Below are 19,248 nucleotides of genomic sequence, written 5' to 3' on the forward strand. Positions count from 1 at the left end.
GATGTGCAGCTCAGTGAAGTTTTACAGATCAAACCTTTATGTAAGGAGCACTGGGGACAGGACAGTGGGAACATCTCCCAAATCTCCCCCACGCTCCCTTACCTCCAACCCAACTCCTCTCCCACCCCACTATGCCCAGCAACCCGGCATCTAACACCATAAGTGGATTTTACGTGTTTTGGCATTTTATATAAATGAGTTCATGCAGTTTACACTCTTTTGTTTTTGCTTTCTTTTACTCAATGTTACATTTACGAGATTCACCTGTACTGTCCTATGTTGTTATAGTTCTTTTCCTCTCATGGCTCATGTAGGATACACTATAATTTGATGCTATCTGTTTGCTTTATGCCATTTCTCGTGCTCTTCATTCCTTTGTGCAGTTTGAAATTTCTATCTAGTATTATTTCCTTCTGCCTGAAGAATTTTCTTTACATTTCTTGTAATGCATGTCTACTGACAATGATTTCTTTCACTCTTTTCCTGAAATCGTCTTCATTTCACCTCTTTAAAAAATGTTTATTTTCTTTATTGTGATATAACTCGCATGCCGTACAGTTCACCTATCGAACTGTGCAATTCAATGACTTTTAGTGTATTTACAGAGTTGTGCAACAATCACCACGATCTACTTTTAGAATATTTGCATCACCCTGTCCTTCCCCAATCCCTTACCCCTAGGCATTTGCCTATTCTGGCCATTGTATATAAATGGAATCATACCATACGTGGGTTTTTTTCAACTAGCTTCTGTCACTTAGCATGTTTTCAAAGTTCATCAACACTGTCATATAGGCTTTAACCCAACCACATCAATACTTATGTTAAATGTTTGCATTTGATGTTAAATAATATCCCATTGTATGGATATACCATATTCTATTTACCCATCCATCATTTGATGGACATTTCGGTCATTTCCACTTTTTGACTATTATGAGCAGTGTTTCCATATTCGAGTTCTTCCATTCTCCTGCGTAGACATACGTAGGAGTGGAATTGCTGGGTCGTCTGCTGATGGTAGGTTTAAACTTCTGAGAAACCGTTAGACTGCTTTCCAAGGGGACTGCTCCATTTCACATTCTCATCAGCAGGACTGGGGTCCTATTTTTGTACCCTTCCCTCCACCGGTTATTGTCTGTTTTTTTGTCAAGGTCATCTCAGTGAGTGTGAGCAGTCATATAGGGCAAGGAGTAGCCTCTTCATATGAAAGCCAGGAAATCAAACCCTCCGCTGGGCAGCCAATGTCACAGAAATGGCTGGGAGAACAACTGAGATTTAAATCCAAAATCCTGAGGCAGGGCTCGTTTCAGGGCAAGATAACAGGAGAGTAAAATGTCGGCTCCTGGGTGTAAGAGAAGATAAAAACGCTGTAGGTCGGGGCAACGGGCGGGATGAGGAGGCTTTATTAACAGGGCTGTGTCCCTGGCCTGTCCCTGTCCTCACTCAGGGTCCAAGAGGCCAGGCACACTTTAGAAAGACCCTATTATCATTGGAAGGTGTATGCTTTCTCACAGGTCCCACAACACAGGAACCCGTCTGAAGCTCAGGCTCCCACCCCAATTTCTGTATTGTGCTGAAAACCTCATCGCCCTGAGAGATGTTCCCTCTTGACCCGGGTAGGTAGTTACTATTATTGAAGTAAACTCACAGGTGACAAAGGACCAGAGCCTGATGAACTTCCTGTGTCGCAGTCCCCTCCCTGAGAAAGCACTTGGAGAACCCCAGGAGGGCTGCTCCAAAGGCCCAGGGGCTTCTGCCTCTGTGAGGACCTAACAAGGCCACAGGCCACAGGAGAGGAGCCTCTCATGGTGTGACTGACTCCCACGGGCCCAGTCAAAGCGCTGCACCCCCTTCCAGCCCCAGGAGCGCCCGCTGTGACAGCAAATGAGAGGAGAGAAGTGAGCAGGGAGCCCTCCCGGCTCCAGACTCTGAGCGGTGATCGGAGTCCCCACAGGAAGCCCCGCGGAGCCCTCCCCACCACTGAGCTTCAGGTAAGGACATTGTCACTTGGGCACTTTTACCCTCCTGTTCTTTCCTGGCCGGAGCACTGGGAAGAAACTGAACATTCAGAAATAGGGAGAGGTAGAGAATAATTGGGGTCCACCGGCGTATCATTCAGAACACAAAAAATATTTAAATAAAACACGAAGACATTCTGCTTTCCTAAAGCCATCATACAGTCTGGATTCAGAATGAGCAAATTAGCCCCATTTTAACTGGGGTGATTCGGAGCAAACCACGTCCCCCGTGTGGGTCCTGGTTTTTCTTCTTTTGCACAATGAAGACATAGAACGAGATGATTGAAAATTGCATCCCCTCCTCACCCCGCTCTGTGGCTCTATTCCTAAATTATTAGGCACTATGGATAATGCAATAGTGGGACCTAGAAAACAAATGAAAAAGATTTGCTCTAAAGTATTTTGGAGTAAAGGGAGTATAATACGGTTGCAAAGGACCCAAGTAAAATAAATGCTAATTTACACATGCGTTAGGTTTTGTAAGAGCTGGTGCCAATATCAGCAGAGCAATGGGAGGAGAGGAGTAGTTGGAGCTCAGGATCCGGGCTACTCATCCGATTAGCATCCGTTTTTTCATTTTTCACCGCAACTGTAAGGCATCAGACACGGTGCCAAGCAGTCCAGGAGGCGGGGCCTAAAGTGAGATTTTAATTTCAAAAACCTCCTAGAAGGTTGCTTGGGAATGATAGGACATATGAGAGGAAGATACCGCAGCACATGACAGGGTATAGTTGGAAGCAAAGTGAGGAAGGACTCCTGGGAATTCAGAGTGGGAAAGATGGGTGTTCGCCGCAGACAGTCACGGAAACAAAGTAGGGGTCTTGAGCGCCCAAATTGTCAGATGTCTGTGGATGGACTGAGGAGACGTGTGTTCTTGGGAGGGTAGATTGCTGGTCAAGACTAAACGGAAGGACCCACTTGGCAAACAGTGAAATTTCTATGATGATGGTGAAAACAGTGTTTAAAACATGAATCTGGACGAGAACAGCAGGCATTTCCCACAGAACAGAACTAGGGATAGTGAGTGAAACTCAGATGTCAGGTCAATGGAAGGACTCAGTTTATCAGACTGAAGCACTTGGACAACAGAGAGAATTGTCTTATGGGGCAAGAAGCTTCAGCCTTCCCTTCCCTTTCTTTTTTCTTTTCTTCCTTTTCTTTTCTTTCTCTTCTTTCTTTCTTGCTCTCTCTCTTTTTTTGGGGGGGTGGTTTTTTTTGGGGGGGTTTATTTTTATGAATTGGTGGGAATATCTGTTACATTTAAAATATTTTTAATGATCCAATGAAACCCAGGATTATGGGAGTATAAAGAGAATTGGTGTGTCCTGAAGTTTCTTCCACCACGGACTCAGTGTCTCTGGGTGTTGGAAACTGAATTACAATAGTAATTAGAAATAGTAAAAGATCACATTAAAAAAATAGTAAAAGAAAATGAAGTAAAAAAAAAAAAGTAAGGGGAAAACAATCAGTAATTTTTTTTTTTCTATACCGAGTAGGGTGTGAGGGAGAGAGGGGAGTGGTCAGAATCTCTGAGATTTATTACCTGGGGAATTGAGAGGGTGTGGGGAGCTCGTTTCCGAGGGGAAATAATACCTCACCTGGCCATGCTGGCTTGGATGTTCCAGGATCCAGGGAACCCAGAACAGCAGGACATCCATGAGCAGAGAAGCAATGTGCGGTGGTCTCCTTTATCTGCGGGGGACATGTTCCAAGACCCCCAGGGATGCCTGAAACCATGGATAGTACTAAACCTTACAGATACTATGTTTTCTCCTATACATACCTACCGATGACAAAGTTTAATTTGTTAAGTTGGAGTTAAATTTTTAATTATAAACTAGTAAAAGTTAACAGTAATTAATAATAACATAATTATAACAATATACTGTAATAAAAGTTATGTGAATGTAGTTTTTCTCTCTCTCAGAATATCTTATTACGGGGTGGCACTCGCCCTTCTCGCGATGCTGTGAGATGATGAAATGCCCACACGAGGAGAAGGAGGTGGGTGATGCAGGCACGGTGGCGTACGTGAGGCTACTCCTGACCTTCTGATGGTCCGTCGGAAGGAGGGTCATCTACTTCCGGGCTGCAGTTGACCGCGGGGGGATAAGACGGACTGCTCTATAGCTTGAGACTAAGTCTTCGGAGTCATGTGGAAGCCCTACCCTCCGAGGAAGGAAAGGGCAAGATAATTGCCTTCCAATATTCAACCGTGAGGCCGGCCCCGCAAACATCTGGAGGCTTTGTCAAAGTCACTGGACAGCTCATCTCTGAGTGCAGTCGGGAGGCCAGAGATGGAGCGGCAGCCCCAGGAAGGGTCCTTTGTATTTATACCTGGAGCGGAAGGAACGTAAAACATCCAGAATAGATACGATCTGAGTTGGATGGAAATGTTGACATAATCGTTTCTAGAAGGCACGTCTGTCCCTCAGATTTGAAGGAGGTGGAAAGGGAGTTGGGCAATGGACAGATATGGAATTGAAGCGAAGAAAACTAAGCAAAGGGGAAATATCTACTCTTAAGGTGGTTATTAAGGTCTTGCTGAAGCCGGATCAGTCATAAGGGTCCTGCCCTCTGGCATCTTAGCAGAGAAACCTCCTATCTTCGGAATGAGAAAGCTTTTGGTAGAAGATGAGGGTACGTTGTCTGGGTTTAGAAGACAGTGCAGCCGGGAGCCAGCGCAGTAGATAACCCGGGCTTGGATGCGGTGAGAGGACTCCGCAGGGGGAAGGGGTGATGAGAAGCCTGGAGGACAGAAAGAGGACCCTGGATGCCTTTGTAACGCTTTGCCTTTACACAAGTGTTCCTTGTGCCTAGAATACCTTCCTTTCCTTTTTCCACCTGGCAAATTCTGACACCGTCCTTATTTCAAATAAGAATGATGTCTTCTGTGAGGTGGTCCTGACCTCCACGTCCAGCCCACGGCTTGTCCCCAGCTCCTCAGGCTCCCGCCTACGTAACTAAGCAGTTATCCTACCCAATTTGCTTATTCACGAGTCATTATCATGTTCCAGACACAGCTGTGGGCACTTGAGAGTCATCGGTGGACGGACGGACGGAACAGCAAAAGTCCCTGTGCTCTGGGGCTCGCATTCTCCCAGGGGACAGAAACAACGAATCACGAGACAACCAACAAGAGCATGTGTCATACGCTCGGGCGCGGTAAGTCCTGGGCAAAGGATTAGCCTTGGACGAAGGAAGGGTGGCGCTGGGACAGGACAGGGGTGGGGGGGGGAGCTGGGGGGGGGCTCAGGCAGGGCTGCCGGGCAGGGTGGCTCTGCACGAAGGCTCCGAATGAATGGAGAAGCGACCCAAGTGGAAATTTGGCGGGAAACAGCTCTAGGAAGAGGAAGCAGCTTCGATAGACTATAAACTGTCAAGTTACTGAGGAGTTTTGAGCAGGAAATTGACTTCCCATCAAAGGGACCGTGTGGCTTCTGTGCCGAGATCAGGCTACAGACGGACAAACACAGGGACAGACACAAACTAATTGCTTCTCTACTTTCTCTACTAGAATATTCGTTTCCTAACTTCAGGTCCCCTATATTGCTAATCTGTTTAGCTCCCGTTCTAAGAAAAATGCCTCACATACAACAGATGTTCAGTAAGTTTTTGTTACATTGACCTCACAGAACAATTTAAATATTTACCATCTGTGAAGCAATAAATCCGAAAAGTGCGCTTGAGGTCGGTGGGGGCGAAGAGTAGAAGGAGGGGAGTGGCCACAGTTTGGGCTAGAAATGCAAAGAGATAGATTTGCCTCCTCATTTTCCATGACTCTCAGCTTTACTCAACCCCCCCTTTGCCTTGACTGAGATTCACGCCAGTGTCCAGAAGACTGACATTCTGACCTCCATGCTCCCGGAGGGTCTCCATCAGGACCCGGGAGGGAGCCCAGGGTGAAAGGGCGGGTTCTTTGGTATCCAGAAAGTTAAAGAAGAAAATAAATTGAAATGACAAATAAAAATATACAAATGAAATTATGTAATCTTGGTCCAGTACTCAACCAATATTTTATCAGTGTAAAGGATGATTTATACCTAAGACAAGGAATATAGATAAATAATAAGATAAACCTTAGATGAAGAATACTTAAGTTTCTAAAACCTATATCGTTTCCATTAAGCAAGATAATTGGGTTACAGAATGGATTATGGGGGCCACAAAGTGGGCTGTGAGACCAGAAGACTTAAAGTCTGGTGACGAGAGTGGACACTGGGAAGGAGGCTGCTGGCAGGCATCGACCTCTGGCCTCTGAAAGCACCTGCTGGGAGCACTCTACTCTGGAGGTGGGGGAGGGTTCTTGCTCGCTTCTGTGGCTCATTCTTCTCGTCCTTCCATGCTTTGCACCCAGAACACAAGGGGTGAGCCATGGACCCCGGGAACTGGAGCCAGGTGACGGAGTTCATCATCTTGGGCTTTCCCCATCTTCAGGGGGTCCAGGCTTACCTCTTTGTCCTGCTGCTTCTAATCTACGTCACCACCGTCCTGGGAAACCTGCTGATATTCCTGGTGGTGCGCCTGGACTCCCGACTCCACACGCCCATGTACCACTTGGTCAGTGCGCTCTCCGTGCTGGAGCTCGGCTACACGGCTGCCACCATCCCCAAGATGCTGTCGGACCTGCTCAGGGAGGAGAAGACCATTTCTTTCTCCGGATGCCTCCTGCAGATCTACTTCTTTCACTCCCTCGGGGCTGCTGAGTGTTACCTCCTCACAGCTATGGCTTACGACAGGTACTTAGCCATCTGCCGGCCCCTGCACTACCCCACCCTCATGACCCCAGCGCTCTGTGCCAAGATTGCTATTGGCTGTTGGTTGGGAGGCCTGGCTGGGCCAGTGGCGGAAATTTCCTTAGTGTCCCGGCTCCCCTTCTGTGGCCCCAATCGCATTCAGCACATCTTTTGTGATTTCCCTCCCGTCCTGAGCTTGGCTTGTACGGACACGTCTATCAACGTCCTAGTGGACTTCGTCATCAACTCCTGCAAGATCCTGGCCACCTTGCTGCTGATCGTCAGCTCCTACGTGCAGGTCATCCGCACCGTGCTCAGGATCCCTTCGGCGGCAGGCAAGAGGAAGGCCTTTTCCACCTGTGCCTCCCACCTGACCGTGGTTCTTATCTTCTACGGAAGCGTCCTGTTCATGTACGTACGGCTGAGGGAGAGCTACTCGCTGGACTACGACCGCGCCCTGGCCGTGCTCTACTCGGTGCTCACGCCTTTCCTCAACCCCTTCATCTACAGCTTTCGCAACAAGGATATTAAGGAGGCCGTGAGGAGGCAGTTCACGAGGTCAGGGATCCTGGGGTGAAGGTGGGGAGGACAGGTCAAGGGGGAGGTGGACGTATGGTGACCCTGGGGGTCATCGGTCACCACGGATGAGGAATCAAGCATCGAGAGCTTTTCCGCGCAGGACGCAGAGCCGGGCCAAGAGCTGCCGGGCTCTCGGTGCCCACGCAAACACGCTGTCTGCGGGAGCCACACAGGGACACGGCGTAGCACGGTGATTTTCAAATCCCAGATGTTTGTACAGCACACGCGGGAGTTTTGTCAGACCTGTGCCTTACCTACTGTGAATACATACACATACATAGAGTAAATCCAATGTATATTTAATACAAATGCACTTTGTTACGTTCTAAACAATATTTGTGAAATAAATTTTAGAAAAAAAAGTAAATGCTTTCTCATGTACCACTTACGCTTAAATGATATTTCTTTTTTTTCTTTTTCTTTTCTTTTTTTTAAAAGATTTTATTTATTTATTTGACAGAGATAGACAGCCAGCGAGAGAGGGTACACAAGCAGGGGGAGTGGGAGAGGAAGAAGCAGGCTCCCATCGAAGAAGCGTGATGTGGGGCTCGATCCCAGAATGCCGGGATCACGCCCTGAGCCAAAGGCAGATGCTTAACGACTGAGCCACCCAGGCGCCCCTTAAATGATATTTCATGTCTACCAATTGTTTATATATTAAAGTGGAAAACACCAACACAGTAGAGGAAAACATTTTAACAATGGACATCTGGGTTTAAATCCTAGTTTGTTCAGTGGCTTGTTAATAACATGATCTTTGGAAAGTAACTGAAAATCTTAGAGTCTTAATTTCACCATCTGTTAAAAATATTTTCTTGAAGATTATTTTGAGAATTAGTGATAAGGTCTATACACCACAGACAAAGTGTCTGGCATGTAACTAATAGCAATATATATATATATATTCTGCCCAAAACCTCTCATCATTACACTGAGCCTTAGAACAATACCCAGAAAAATGTAATTATGTAAGAACATGCAAAAAAAATTCCCAGATACTGTTCCCCAGAGGAAAGGAGTAGAGGAGTCAGAGGCACTACTTGAGAGGTGAGCCAGCGGGTTGCACTTGGGCTCTGCCCAGCTGTGCGTGTCAGTCTTGGTGGCCTTGACCCCCGCTCCCAGTGGGAGTACAGGAGTTGAGCCCCTGGCACGAACTAGGATTACTCTTTCCATTGGACTAGTTCTTTATTCTGTTTCAAGCTAATTATTTCCTTAAACATATGAAAGTATGTGAAAAATAATCCTGTATCTTAGTTTATGCGATATGTGGCGATTTAATTATTAGCTGGTGTTAGGGATTATTATACATCTGAATATCTACTATGAGTAGAGAATCAAACATTGACTATAAGAAAACTTGCAATTTTATAGAACTTGCTATGAAAATCCCCAAGTGTTTCTACTCCAAGCATCTTGAAGATACCCATCCATCCACCCATCCAGGCCAGTAAGCACATGTTTACTTAGCTCTAACTCTGTATCTGGTTCCATGCTAAGGCCTACGCAGAAGGATGAACAAAACAGAATCTGTCCAGTCCCTGCCCTTAGGCTGGTTGGAAAGAACTGAGAATATAGATATTAACATTATAATTAATTTACACTAAGTTACAGTTAGTTAATTAAAATTGTGGTAATTAGTAATAAAACACACATAGTCTCTTCTGGAGGAAGTTACATTGAAGCTGAAAACTAACGGGTACATCGGAATCAGCCACTTCATGAAAGCAAAGATTGTATCTACTTCATAAAATTGGAAATTAAGACCCAGGGCAGTGGAACAACTTGCCAACACTACAGAGCAAGTTAGCCAGGGACTCTGATTACGAAAACAAAATCTTCAGCCTCCCAGCTGGGTCCCTCCAGTCTTTATTTTATTTTTATTTTTTGATGATTTTATTTATTTGACAGAGAGAGAGGCAGCGAGAGAGGGAACACAAGCGGGGGAGAGGGGCAGAGGGAGAAGCAGGCTTCCCGCTGAGCAGGGAGCCCGATGCGGGGCTTGATCCCAGGACCCCGGGATAATGACCTGAGCCGAAGGCAGATGTTTAACGACTGAGCCACCCACGTGCCCCCCTCTAGTCTTTAAAAGCTCCAGCAAAGCACAGGAACAAGGAGAAAAGAGATGAAAGTGTCAGTTAAAACAGTTGATAGGTAGGTTACCGGTCTGGAAACAAGCAGGCAGTGGCAGCCAGGGTGATGGCCCCCAACGGCTTGGACAGGCAGGTGTGAAAGTGGGTCTCACCCTCAAGAGCATGAAGGGCAGCTCACAGAATAAAAAAAATTATTTGCAAACCATGTATCTGGTAAGGGACTTAGGTCTATCATATATAAAGCACACTAACAGCTCAATAATAAAAAGGCAACTAACACAATTGAAAAATGCACAAAGGATCTGAGCAGACACTTACTCAAAGAGGATAAGAGAGTGCCAGTAAGGTGATGGAAGATGCCCAGCGTCATTAGTCACCGGGGAGATGCAACTCCAGCCCTCCGTGAGGCTCCACTTCACACCCCAGTGGACGGCTAGCATTGCAGGGCTGGGTACCCACAGATGTTGGGGGGGAACCGGGACCCTCCCACAGGCTTGTGGAAATGTTCAGCAATGCAGCCTCTTTGGAAGACAGCCTGGCATTTCCTCAAAAGATCAAACACAGAGGTGTCACATGACCCACGATTGTAGGTGTATATCCAAGAGCAATGAAAGCACACACCCACGCAAACACGGGTACGTGAGTATTTACGGCAGCGTGATTCAGAGTAGCTAAAACACAGAGAGCATCGATGTCTCCTGGCGGAGAACTGAGTGAACTACACGTGTGCATATCTGAGCACGGGAGTATATTCACACGGAACGGGCAACGGCGTCTTCGGACCGGCGCAGCACGGACGAACCGACCAGAATTGTTCCGCACGAAGGAAGCCAGACCCGTACTCTGTGACGTCGTTCGCACAAAGTATCCGCAACAGAGAAGCCTGTGAAACAAAAACTGGATTAGTGGCGGGAATGCGTGGGGGCGGGGGGCACCCGAGCAGGGGGTGGGGATGGCCAAAAGATACAGAGTTTCTGATGAATCTGTAAATTCTGTCCCTGAAACTAATAATACACTATATGATAACAACTTTAAATAAAAACTAAAAAAAATACTCAAACCAAAAAAAAAAAAAAAAAAGAATGCAGGGCGTCTTTTTGAGGTGTTTAAAAATTCTGAAGTTGACTGTAGTGACGGTTGCATGTATCTGTGACTATATTATAAGCCATTCTACTGTAGACTTTATTTATTCATTTATTTATTTATTGTTCTTAGTATAAGTTTATTTCCTATAGGTTTCTTATACTCCGGTGCTGCTGTTAAACTCAATTTTTTAAAAAAATCACGATATGTTAGTCACCATACAGTACATCCTTAGTTTTTGATATAGTGTTCCATGCTTCATTGTTTGCGTATAACACCCAGTGCTCCATGCAACACGTGCCCTCCTTAATCCCCATCAAGGGCTATCCCAATCCCCCCACGCCCCTCCCCTCTGAAACCCCCAGTCTGTTTCCCTGGGTCCCTAGTATCTCATGGTTTGTCTCCCTCTCTGATTTCTCCCCCTTCAGTTTCCCTCCCTTCTCCTGTGGTCCTCCGTGCTTTTCCTCATGTTCCACATATGACTGAAACCATATGATAATTGTCTTTCTCTGCTTGACTTACTTCACGTAGGATAATCCCCTCCAGTTCCATCCATGTCGGTGCAAAATGGTGGGTAATCGTTCTTTCTGATGGCTAAGTAATATCCCATTGTATATATGTAGTATTGTACACTTTAAATGGTGAATTGTATGGTTTGTAAATTGTATCTCAATAAAGCTATTTTAAGAAGTAGGGCTGAAGTTGGGCTAACTTGATGAATATTTGCTTTAAAACCAGCTGCAGTGCACTGGCTGGAGTTTGATGGGAAGCTCTGGGCTTAACAGGTGCACGAACACTCACGGGAACACACCAAGCTGTCCACTGGCTTGTTGACTGGACTTTGTTCTAGGTGTGTCCACAGGGCAGAAGACTTTAAACATGATTTTTAGATTTAGGGAGACAGACAGAGAGAGACATGAAGAGGAAAAGGGGGAAGAGGTGGAGGGTGAGTGAGTACGAGAGAACTTGTCTAAATTAAAAAAGACTTAGACAACACAACAACCAAAGTAACATGAACCTTGATCCAAATAAACCGAACGTGGCAGGACATTTACGGGGTGGGTGGAGGCGCTTGACTAGGGACTGAGTATCATGTGCTATTGAGAAATTGTTGCGTCTTTAGAGTGTGACAGTGTTTGTGGTTAGTGAAGAAAATGTGTTTAGGAGGAAATGTCAACATCTTTGGGATTTATTTTTAAATATTTTTGGGGGCGCCTGGGTGGCTCAGTTGGTTAAGTGTCTGTCTTGAGTCCTGGGCTTGAGTCCCGGGTCGGGCTCCCTCCTCAGCAGGCAGCTTGCTTGTCTCGCTCCCTCTGCCCGCAGCTCCCTCTGCTTGTGCTCTCTCGCTCTCTCTCTGCATCATGTAAATAAATAACATCTTTTAAAAATATTTTTTTTAAAAAAGAGATGAGGTAAAAATGACAAAATATTATGTATTATTAAAATTTGAGATCGATGGGCTTAATATTTTCTATACTTTCAAGAATGTTTACAAATATTGCATAGTAAAACATTAAAAAAAAAAAAAAGGAAAAAGGGGGGCCTGGGTAGCTCAGTCCATTAAGCGTCCGACTCCTGATTTTAGGCTCTGGTCATGATCACAGGGTTGTGGGATGGAGCCCCATGGTGGGCTCTGCGCTCAGTGAGGGGTCTGCTTGAGATTCTCTCCCTCTCCTTCTGCCCCTCCTCCCACTCAAGGGTTCTCTTTCTCCCTCTCTAGAATAATAAATAAATCAATCTTTAAAATAAATAAATAAATAAACAAACAAACAAATAAATAAATAAATAAATAAATAGGAAAAACAAGGAAAAAAGATAATCATTTAAAGGAGAATTATTATCTGTATTTTCAAACTAGCAGAGAAAAAAGTGTGTAGTGAAAAATATAAGAAATTCTATCCAATCCAAGTAGAAAAAGAAAGGAAGAAAAAAAATTGAGAGAAATGAATGAAGAAAACAAGAAACACAAGTATTTTGGTAGAAACACTTCCAAACCTATTTAGACCACAAAACATGTAAATGGCTAAGCTCACCTGTTATAATACAAAGACACCATATTAGCTCTTTTCAATCCAGCTGTTTGCTGCTTATAAGAGAATTGATCCAATGTACAGACACACAAAGTATGGAAGGAAAGACAGAGAAAATGTTTGGCGTGGCAATATTAATAACAAAATAGAATTTATGACAAAGGCATATTAGCAGCAATATTGAGAGGAACTCTTAAGATATTATAAGGAAAATTCCACCCCAAACATAACATTCTTATCTGGGTTCCATCTAACAACATAGCTTCGAAGCATGTAAAAAAATGACAAAAAATATGAGAAGAAACCAAAGCTTTTTGACATCTCTCTGAAAGAAGTGAAAATAATTATACCATGAAATAATAAGTAAGGATATGGAAAAATCAAACTAAAGCTTTAGTTGTATGTAACATATAAGTTATATACATACATGTAATATACAAGTTATATATATAATATATAAAGTTACAAAGTTCCATGGGTACACGTGTGTATGTAGACAGACCCTACATAGCAAACAGAGAGAGGAAATACATGTATGAAGCATTTACAGAGTTGATACGGCTTGCAAAGAAATTCTATTTTGAAATAAAGATACCTTAGGGACTGCTTCCTCTGAACACAATGATTTTAGGTAGACGAAGGGGATGGGTTGGGAAGAGATTATTTAAAGGAGAGAAACGCATCAAAGTAACTGTTATCTCCATGGTTATTGTACTTTACCCAACATGGGAGCTGATTAGGCCGAAGATGAAAGACACATGGAAGGCAATTAGTGTAGCAAAGCAAAGAATAAAACATTTATTTTTTTTAAAGGAAAAATATGCATGCAATTGAGGGATATCACTGGTTAAATTGACCCAAGCCAGGGGTTTGCGCGGCCAGCACGTGTGCCTTAGGCAGGCTTGGTGCTTTGTTCCCGGGGTTTCAATCCCTGTTGGAGGGGTTGAGAATCTCCTACTTGGTCTCAGCGGAGCAGTGTTTCATCCCACGCTCTGAGAATATCTGACTCTTTTGCTCAGGGATTTCATTATGAGTCTGATCGTTTTCCACTTCCTAAATAAAAAGAACTGTGTCTTATGAAAGATAGTAAGTGTCCAACACGGGGAAACACCATCCATCCTAAACAGGACTCTGTTATCTACAGGTGCAAGGCGTTCTTCTGTTTTGTGCCAAAAATCATACAACCATGATAATTTTGGCCCTGTGAAACCCAGGGGATTCAGCATTTGCTACTGGGACCCCAGAAAGCAAAAAGTAAAGATTGAGTGGTATCCCCTGAAGTTGTACCACATGAGGGTTCTAGAAGTAATTTTCAGCTCAGAACAATAGTCAAAGGAACCAAAGCATTACGTAATAATTAATATTTGATAAATATAGGCATGGAATTACCAGTTTAGCCTGGCTCCTTTGGATCTGGCCTCCACACAGACCCTCCCTCCCACGCTGCTTCTCCTTCTGCTGCCTTGGGTGGATATGGGGGAGCCCGACATTGTCACCAAGGCTCTTCTCTCTGTTGACTCTGCTCTCACAGGCGTCGATTCACCTGTAAGATTAGTTGGTCCACAAGTCAAGAACAAAGCTTGGCTAGTTGACAGCCAAGAACCCTGTGCTGAAGGCTGTGGTGTTAAGGATGAGGGAACCTTCTTCCAGCTGTCTGTGCACCTTTAATCCAATAGGAGGTGGGGGGCAAGCAGGAAACCAGAGAGAAGCAGAAAGACAGAAAGCAAGTCACGTCCAAACAAGGGCCCACGTTGGTCCTGACACCAGTGATAGCGATATCAGTGTGAGGAATCTTTCTTGAAGATTCCAGTAATTTGGGGTCATGTTGAGAGGTAGGCGACAACAAGGGCAAAAATAACCATCCCTGAGCTTTCATCCCAGAGGTTAGGATGTCGTCGTGAAAAGGATCAATGGGCAGAGCTGAGAGAGAACACACGACAGGGTGTGTATTCTAAGCGGCGTGGGACACAAATAGCGCATTTGGGAAGGTTGAAAGGAAATAGAATGGCCTAATGGCTGGGAACAATGAGAGCACAGGGACCATTGCATCTCATGCCAAGAAACCCAGCAAATTCGAAGGACAATGACATTCTTATTAAGAGCAGCTAATGAATCACTGGACTCTCAGGTCCCCAAAGGCCACGCCACCGGTGTGACAGTTGCCAAGGGAATCCTAAGCACCTAGCAAGGATCCAACACAGAATTGCTGCTCAAACGTCTTGTAATGAGTCAATCTTGAAATCTGCAGGAGCAAACCCTTCCTGTGTAATAGTGAGTGACCACATTTCCTCTGGAGCTTTTCCTGGGTTTCACGATTGGTCTTAGGATGACAGCTGCGTGACGCGGGCACAGAGCACGGCGAACAGGTCCCGCCTCTGGGAGCAGATGTAATGGTGTTTCTGCCCTGGATTCCTAATCATGAACTCCGTGCACTCGGACTAGTTATTGAAATTCTGTGCTTCTCATTTCTCATTTGGAACATCAGGGTTAATATTGCCACCACGGGATTGTTGTGAGTATAAACGAGACAGGACATGTAAGGCGTTCGCCCCAAGCTCAGATGTTATTAAAAAATGTCAGCCGTTATAAATCTCAAGGGCCCCAGGGCTTGAGACGATCTTAGCGACTGCCTAAGGCAGCTGTGCGCGTCTCTGACCCATCCTCAGAATGTTCCGGTCAGCTTTCCAGAAATGCAGATGCACGCATGGGCTTCCCTTTTCAGATTTCCTAAATCTCAAGTTCTGATGACCAATTGGTTTGGGGGAACCGCTGATCTGATCCAGCCAAAAGTTTTACAGACACAGAAACAGCACAACTTAGTGGCAAAGCAAGGTATAAAATCTGGTTTGACGGAGAGTGTTTCTGTGATGCCACAGTCCTCGGAGTGAGAGCTGGAAGTTCACGGAGGACAGAGTCAGTGACTCCTACAGCTCGTTGGAGACTGGGGGTTTTCATGAAACTTTGGGGGAAAGACGGTATAATTTCATTTATTTTCTTCTTTTTTTTAATGATTTATTTATTTATTTCAGAGAGAGAGAGAGAGAGAGTGCGCGTGAGCCGGGGCGGAGAGGGGGGGAGGGCAGAGGGAAAGAATCTCAAGCAGACTCCCTGCTGAGCACAGAGCCCAAAGCTGGGGCTCAATCTTAAGACCCTGAGATCATGAGCTGAGCCAAAATCAAGAGTTAGACACTCCACTGCCTGAGCCACCCAGGCGCCCGGGTATAATTTCATTTCTTGAAAGCCAAATAGATCAAACAAAAGTTATGTATTTACTGGGGACAGAGAATGAAGTAGAGCCCTGAGACTGAGACCAGCTCTGTCACTAGGCATCTATGTGACCTCAGGCAGGTCAGCCAACTTCTCCAAGCGTCAGTTCCAACATGTAAATAATGGTTATTTCTGGCCTAATTACTTTCGGATATTTTAGATTTAACGAGGGCTCATACATGTGAAGATATGTCAAAGGGTAGATGGCTGAGGAAGTGGAGGGAACTATCTCCACTCTTCCTTTGTATGTCACTGCTTCGGGCCTCAAGTTCTATCACGCTTGGGGTATGCGATCAGGGCACGGAGGCTGACACGAGTTTGTGGGTAAATGAGCTAAACATGGAGACGGTTTCTCTGTAGCGTCGGGAAACTGTTTACCCATGTGGGGTCCCGAGCAGCAGGGGGACTCAGGAATGGAGAGAGCACTGGGAGCAAGCTGACAGTAGTAATTGTCAAAACTACAATGTCTTTCCCGTCCCTTCCGTCCTGCTGTCTGGCCTCACCTGTGTGTGGGTTGTGGGGCCGCAGAGGACAAGGGCAGGAGCCCAGCTTGGGGGGTGGGGGGGGAGGAGGAAGCCAGCCTGTGCCCAGCGGGCGCGGAATCCACGCACACTGCCTCGGTGACACAAACACAGCAGGGGCGTTGAGGCAAACGGGCTGGGGCCTTGCCACCCATGACCGGACATGGCAGTTCTTTGTTCTTGTGCATAATCATAGAGCGGACAGTATTATATTTCTACAACAGAAACAGATCAGACTCATGAACAAGTCAAGAAATGATGAAATGCTGACCTTCTGGGAGGTTTTCCAGCATCCAGCCTCCAGATCTACCCCCCGACCCCACCAGCCCTCCTCCGACGGCAGAAAAGCCTTCCGATGGCGTCTTTCATGTCCTTGTTTCTCAGGCTGTAGATAATGGGGTTGAGGAAGGGAGCGAGGATAACAAAGGTGACAGCAATTGCCGTGTCCCAGAACACTGAGTAGGTGGCTGAGAATCGCAGATACATGACAGACACACTGCCAAAGAACAGCAGGAACACAGCAAGGTGGGCGGCACAGGTGGAAAAGGCCTTGCAGCGGCCCTCGGCTGAGGGCATCCCCAGAATCACCACGATGATCCGCACGTAGGACAGGGCGATGGCCAGGAAGGAGGCCAGGATCTCCACTGCATGGATGGCGTCCACAATGACCACCAGCGATGTGTCTGTGCAGGCCAAGCTCAGCACAGGCGCGAAGTCGCAGAAGATCTGCCGGATCTGGTTGGAGCCACAGAAAGGCAGGGTGGCAATCCACGCGATCTCGGGGAGCACAAGGAGGAAGCCACAGAGGCAGGACCCGGCGGTTAGCTGGGCGCAAAGCTTGGGAGTCATGATGGTCGGGTAACGGAGAGGACTGCAGATAGCGATGTACCTGTCGATGGCCATTGCTGTCAGGACGCAGCCTTCCGTGATGCCCAGGGAGTGGAAGAAGTACATTTGCAGGAGGCAGCCGGCCAGAGAGATGGTCTTCTGCTCACGGACCAGGCTGGAGAGCATCTTGGGGATGGTGGTCGTGGTATACCAGATCTCCAGGAAAGACAGGACACTGATGAAGAAGTACATGGGCGTGTGCAGAGCCGCGTCCAGCTGGACGGCAATGAATATCATCAGGTTCCCGGTTATGATAAACCCGTAGATGAGAAGCAGGGGAATAAAGAACAAGAGGCCACCTTGATGCAGAGGTGGAAACACAGAGAAAAGGAACTCAGTCACCATAGTCTGATTCCCACTGGTCACCAGCCGTGTCATCTGTGAGGAGAAGAAAGGAGACAAACTCCTGGAATGGCGGTGGTGACCGTCCACTGAAAACCACTCCACTCCTCTCTCTGATCAGTTCCTTAAGCTGATGCTGGGACCCTAGACGGGCTGGTTGGAAATATCTCGCAGCTCTACCTCCACGCCAGAAACACCTAGAATATCTGCTTTTGGACCCCTCAATGCATCTTATGTAAACATCTTCAACTGATGCGACACACAAATTAATTCTCTGGAAATATTTCAGGCGCTTCTTTAATTTCTTGGTTCTTCCCCTCACTCTCTGCCCTCTGTGTTTAGCTTTAAAGTGTGCTCTTTCTTTCTTTCTTTCTTTCTTTCTTTCTTTCTTTTCTTTCTTTCTTTCTCCTTCCTTCCTTCCTTCCTTCCTTCCTTCCTTCCTTCCTTCCTTCCTTCCTTCCTTCCTGTCTTTTTTAAAGATTTTATTTACTTATTCGAGAGAGAGAGAGAGCACAAGAGGAAGAGGGGCAGAGGGAGAGGGAGAAGCAGGCTCCCCGCTGAGCAGGGAGCCCAATGCAGGGCTTGATCCCAGGATGCTGAGACCGTGACCTGAGCCGAAGGCAGATGCTTAACCAACTGAGCCACCCAGGTGCCCCAAAAATGTGTACTTCTCTTTCCAACTATTCTCCACTCCTGTTCTTCAGAGAGTGATTAAAAAAAAACAAAACAAAAACCACACACACACACACACACACACACACACACACACACACACAGAGATGCTGTCAGGAGCCCTGGTCTCAATAATTCCTCACATTGCTCTCCCATCTTTTCTGGCCCCGACCCCTAATCTGAGGCTGGCTGAGTGGTCATCGTCATCTCTGCTTTGTTTCTGCTTGTTGCAGGGTGACATCTGTTTCTCCTTAGATGCTAAGTGCCCGGATGTCAGGAAATACTCCTCCCCCTCTTCCTCCTCTCTCAGTGGTTGACATGGATAGTTGCTCAGGCCAAGAGTCTCTCTAGAAACACTTTGTGCCTATTGGTCACTGAACTTTGGACAGGCGTGTAACTCCACCTCGTACCCCCACCCCCCACGCCCGGGCTGATCTAAGAACCATTGAATAAAAAAATCACTTCTAGCCTAACTAGGGCTGTCTCAGGGAGGAAGTGCCACAAAACCCAGCTGCAGTAGAAATCAGCCTTGCATCTACGTGTTAGGGAGAAGGGCCAACTAGACCTTTGCAAGGCTAATTAAATGTGCCTTACCTCTCACCTTGACTATTTGGACATCTTTTTCACTGGTTTCCTTGCCTCCAACAAGTCATTCTGCAGATGAACGTGCCTGAGTATGGCTTTTACGTCCTGTTCCTTCCAAAACAATTCAAGGAGAAGCCCCACAGATCTTAGCCTGATATTCATCGTCTTCTCTGATCTGGTTCCAACCAAAGTTTGGAGCCAAATACTTTCCTACATACTCAACAGCTCAGCCAAATAGGATGAATGTCCTGTGTTTCCATTTCGGCTTATGTCCTTCCTCCCTTTTGTTTTCCTGCTGTCTTCCTCTTGGAATCCGAGCTGCCAGCGTGCTGCAACTCCTCGGCGCCAAGTGAGCCCTCCCTCCTCTGACCCGCACACGAGCTGGCTGTTCCCTGCTTTCATGACTTCAAACACATGCTCCCTACACCCTACAT

General features: G+C 46.2%; 2 protein-coding genes across 2 annotated transcripts; one reads left to right on the forward strand and one right to left on the reverse strand.

The window, feature by feature from the left end:
- Positions 1 to 6,395: 6,395 nt before the first annotated feature.
- LOC113246641 (olfactory receptor 6N1) lies at positions 6,396 to 7,334 on the forward strand. Its single transcript, XM_026487276.4, has one exon. The coding sequence runs from the start codon at positions 6,396 to 6,398 to the stop codon at positions 7,332 to 7,334; it is 939 nt and encodes a 312-aa protein (XP_026343061.3).
- Positions 7,335 to 16,633: 9,299 nt separating this feature from the next.
- On the reverse strand, positions 16,634 to 17,623 carry LOC113246698 (olfactory receptor 6K6). Its single transcript, XM_026487365.4, has one exon. The coding sequence runs from the start codon at positions 17,591 to 17,593 to the stop codon at positions 16,634 to 16,636; it is 960 nt and encodes a 319-aa protein (XP_026343150.2). The 5' UTR covers positions 17,594 to 17,623.
- Between the last annotated feature and the right edge of the window lie 1,625 nt (positions 17,624 to 19,248).

Source organism: Ursus arctos, unplaced genomic scaffold, assembly GCF_023065955.2.
Source record: "Ursus arctos isolate Adak ecotype North America unplaced genomic scaffold, UrsArc2.0 scaffold_2, whole genome shotgun sequence".
NCBI classification, from domain to species: domain Eukaryota; kingdom Metazoa; phylum Chordata; class Mammalia; order Carnivora; family Ursidae; genus Ursus; species Ursus arctos.

Excerpts from the sequence above, each read along its gene's own strand:
- LOC113246641 (XM_026487276.4), top strand. The coding sequence starts at position 6,396 with ATGGACCCCGGGAACTGGAGCCAGGTGACGGAGTTCATCATCTTGGGC.
- LOC113246698 (XM_026487365.4), bottom strand. The coding sequence starts at position 17,593 with ATGACACGGCTGGTGACCAGTGGGAATCAGACTATGGTGACTGAGTTC.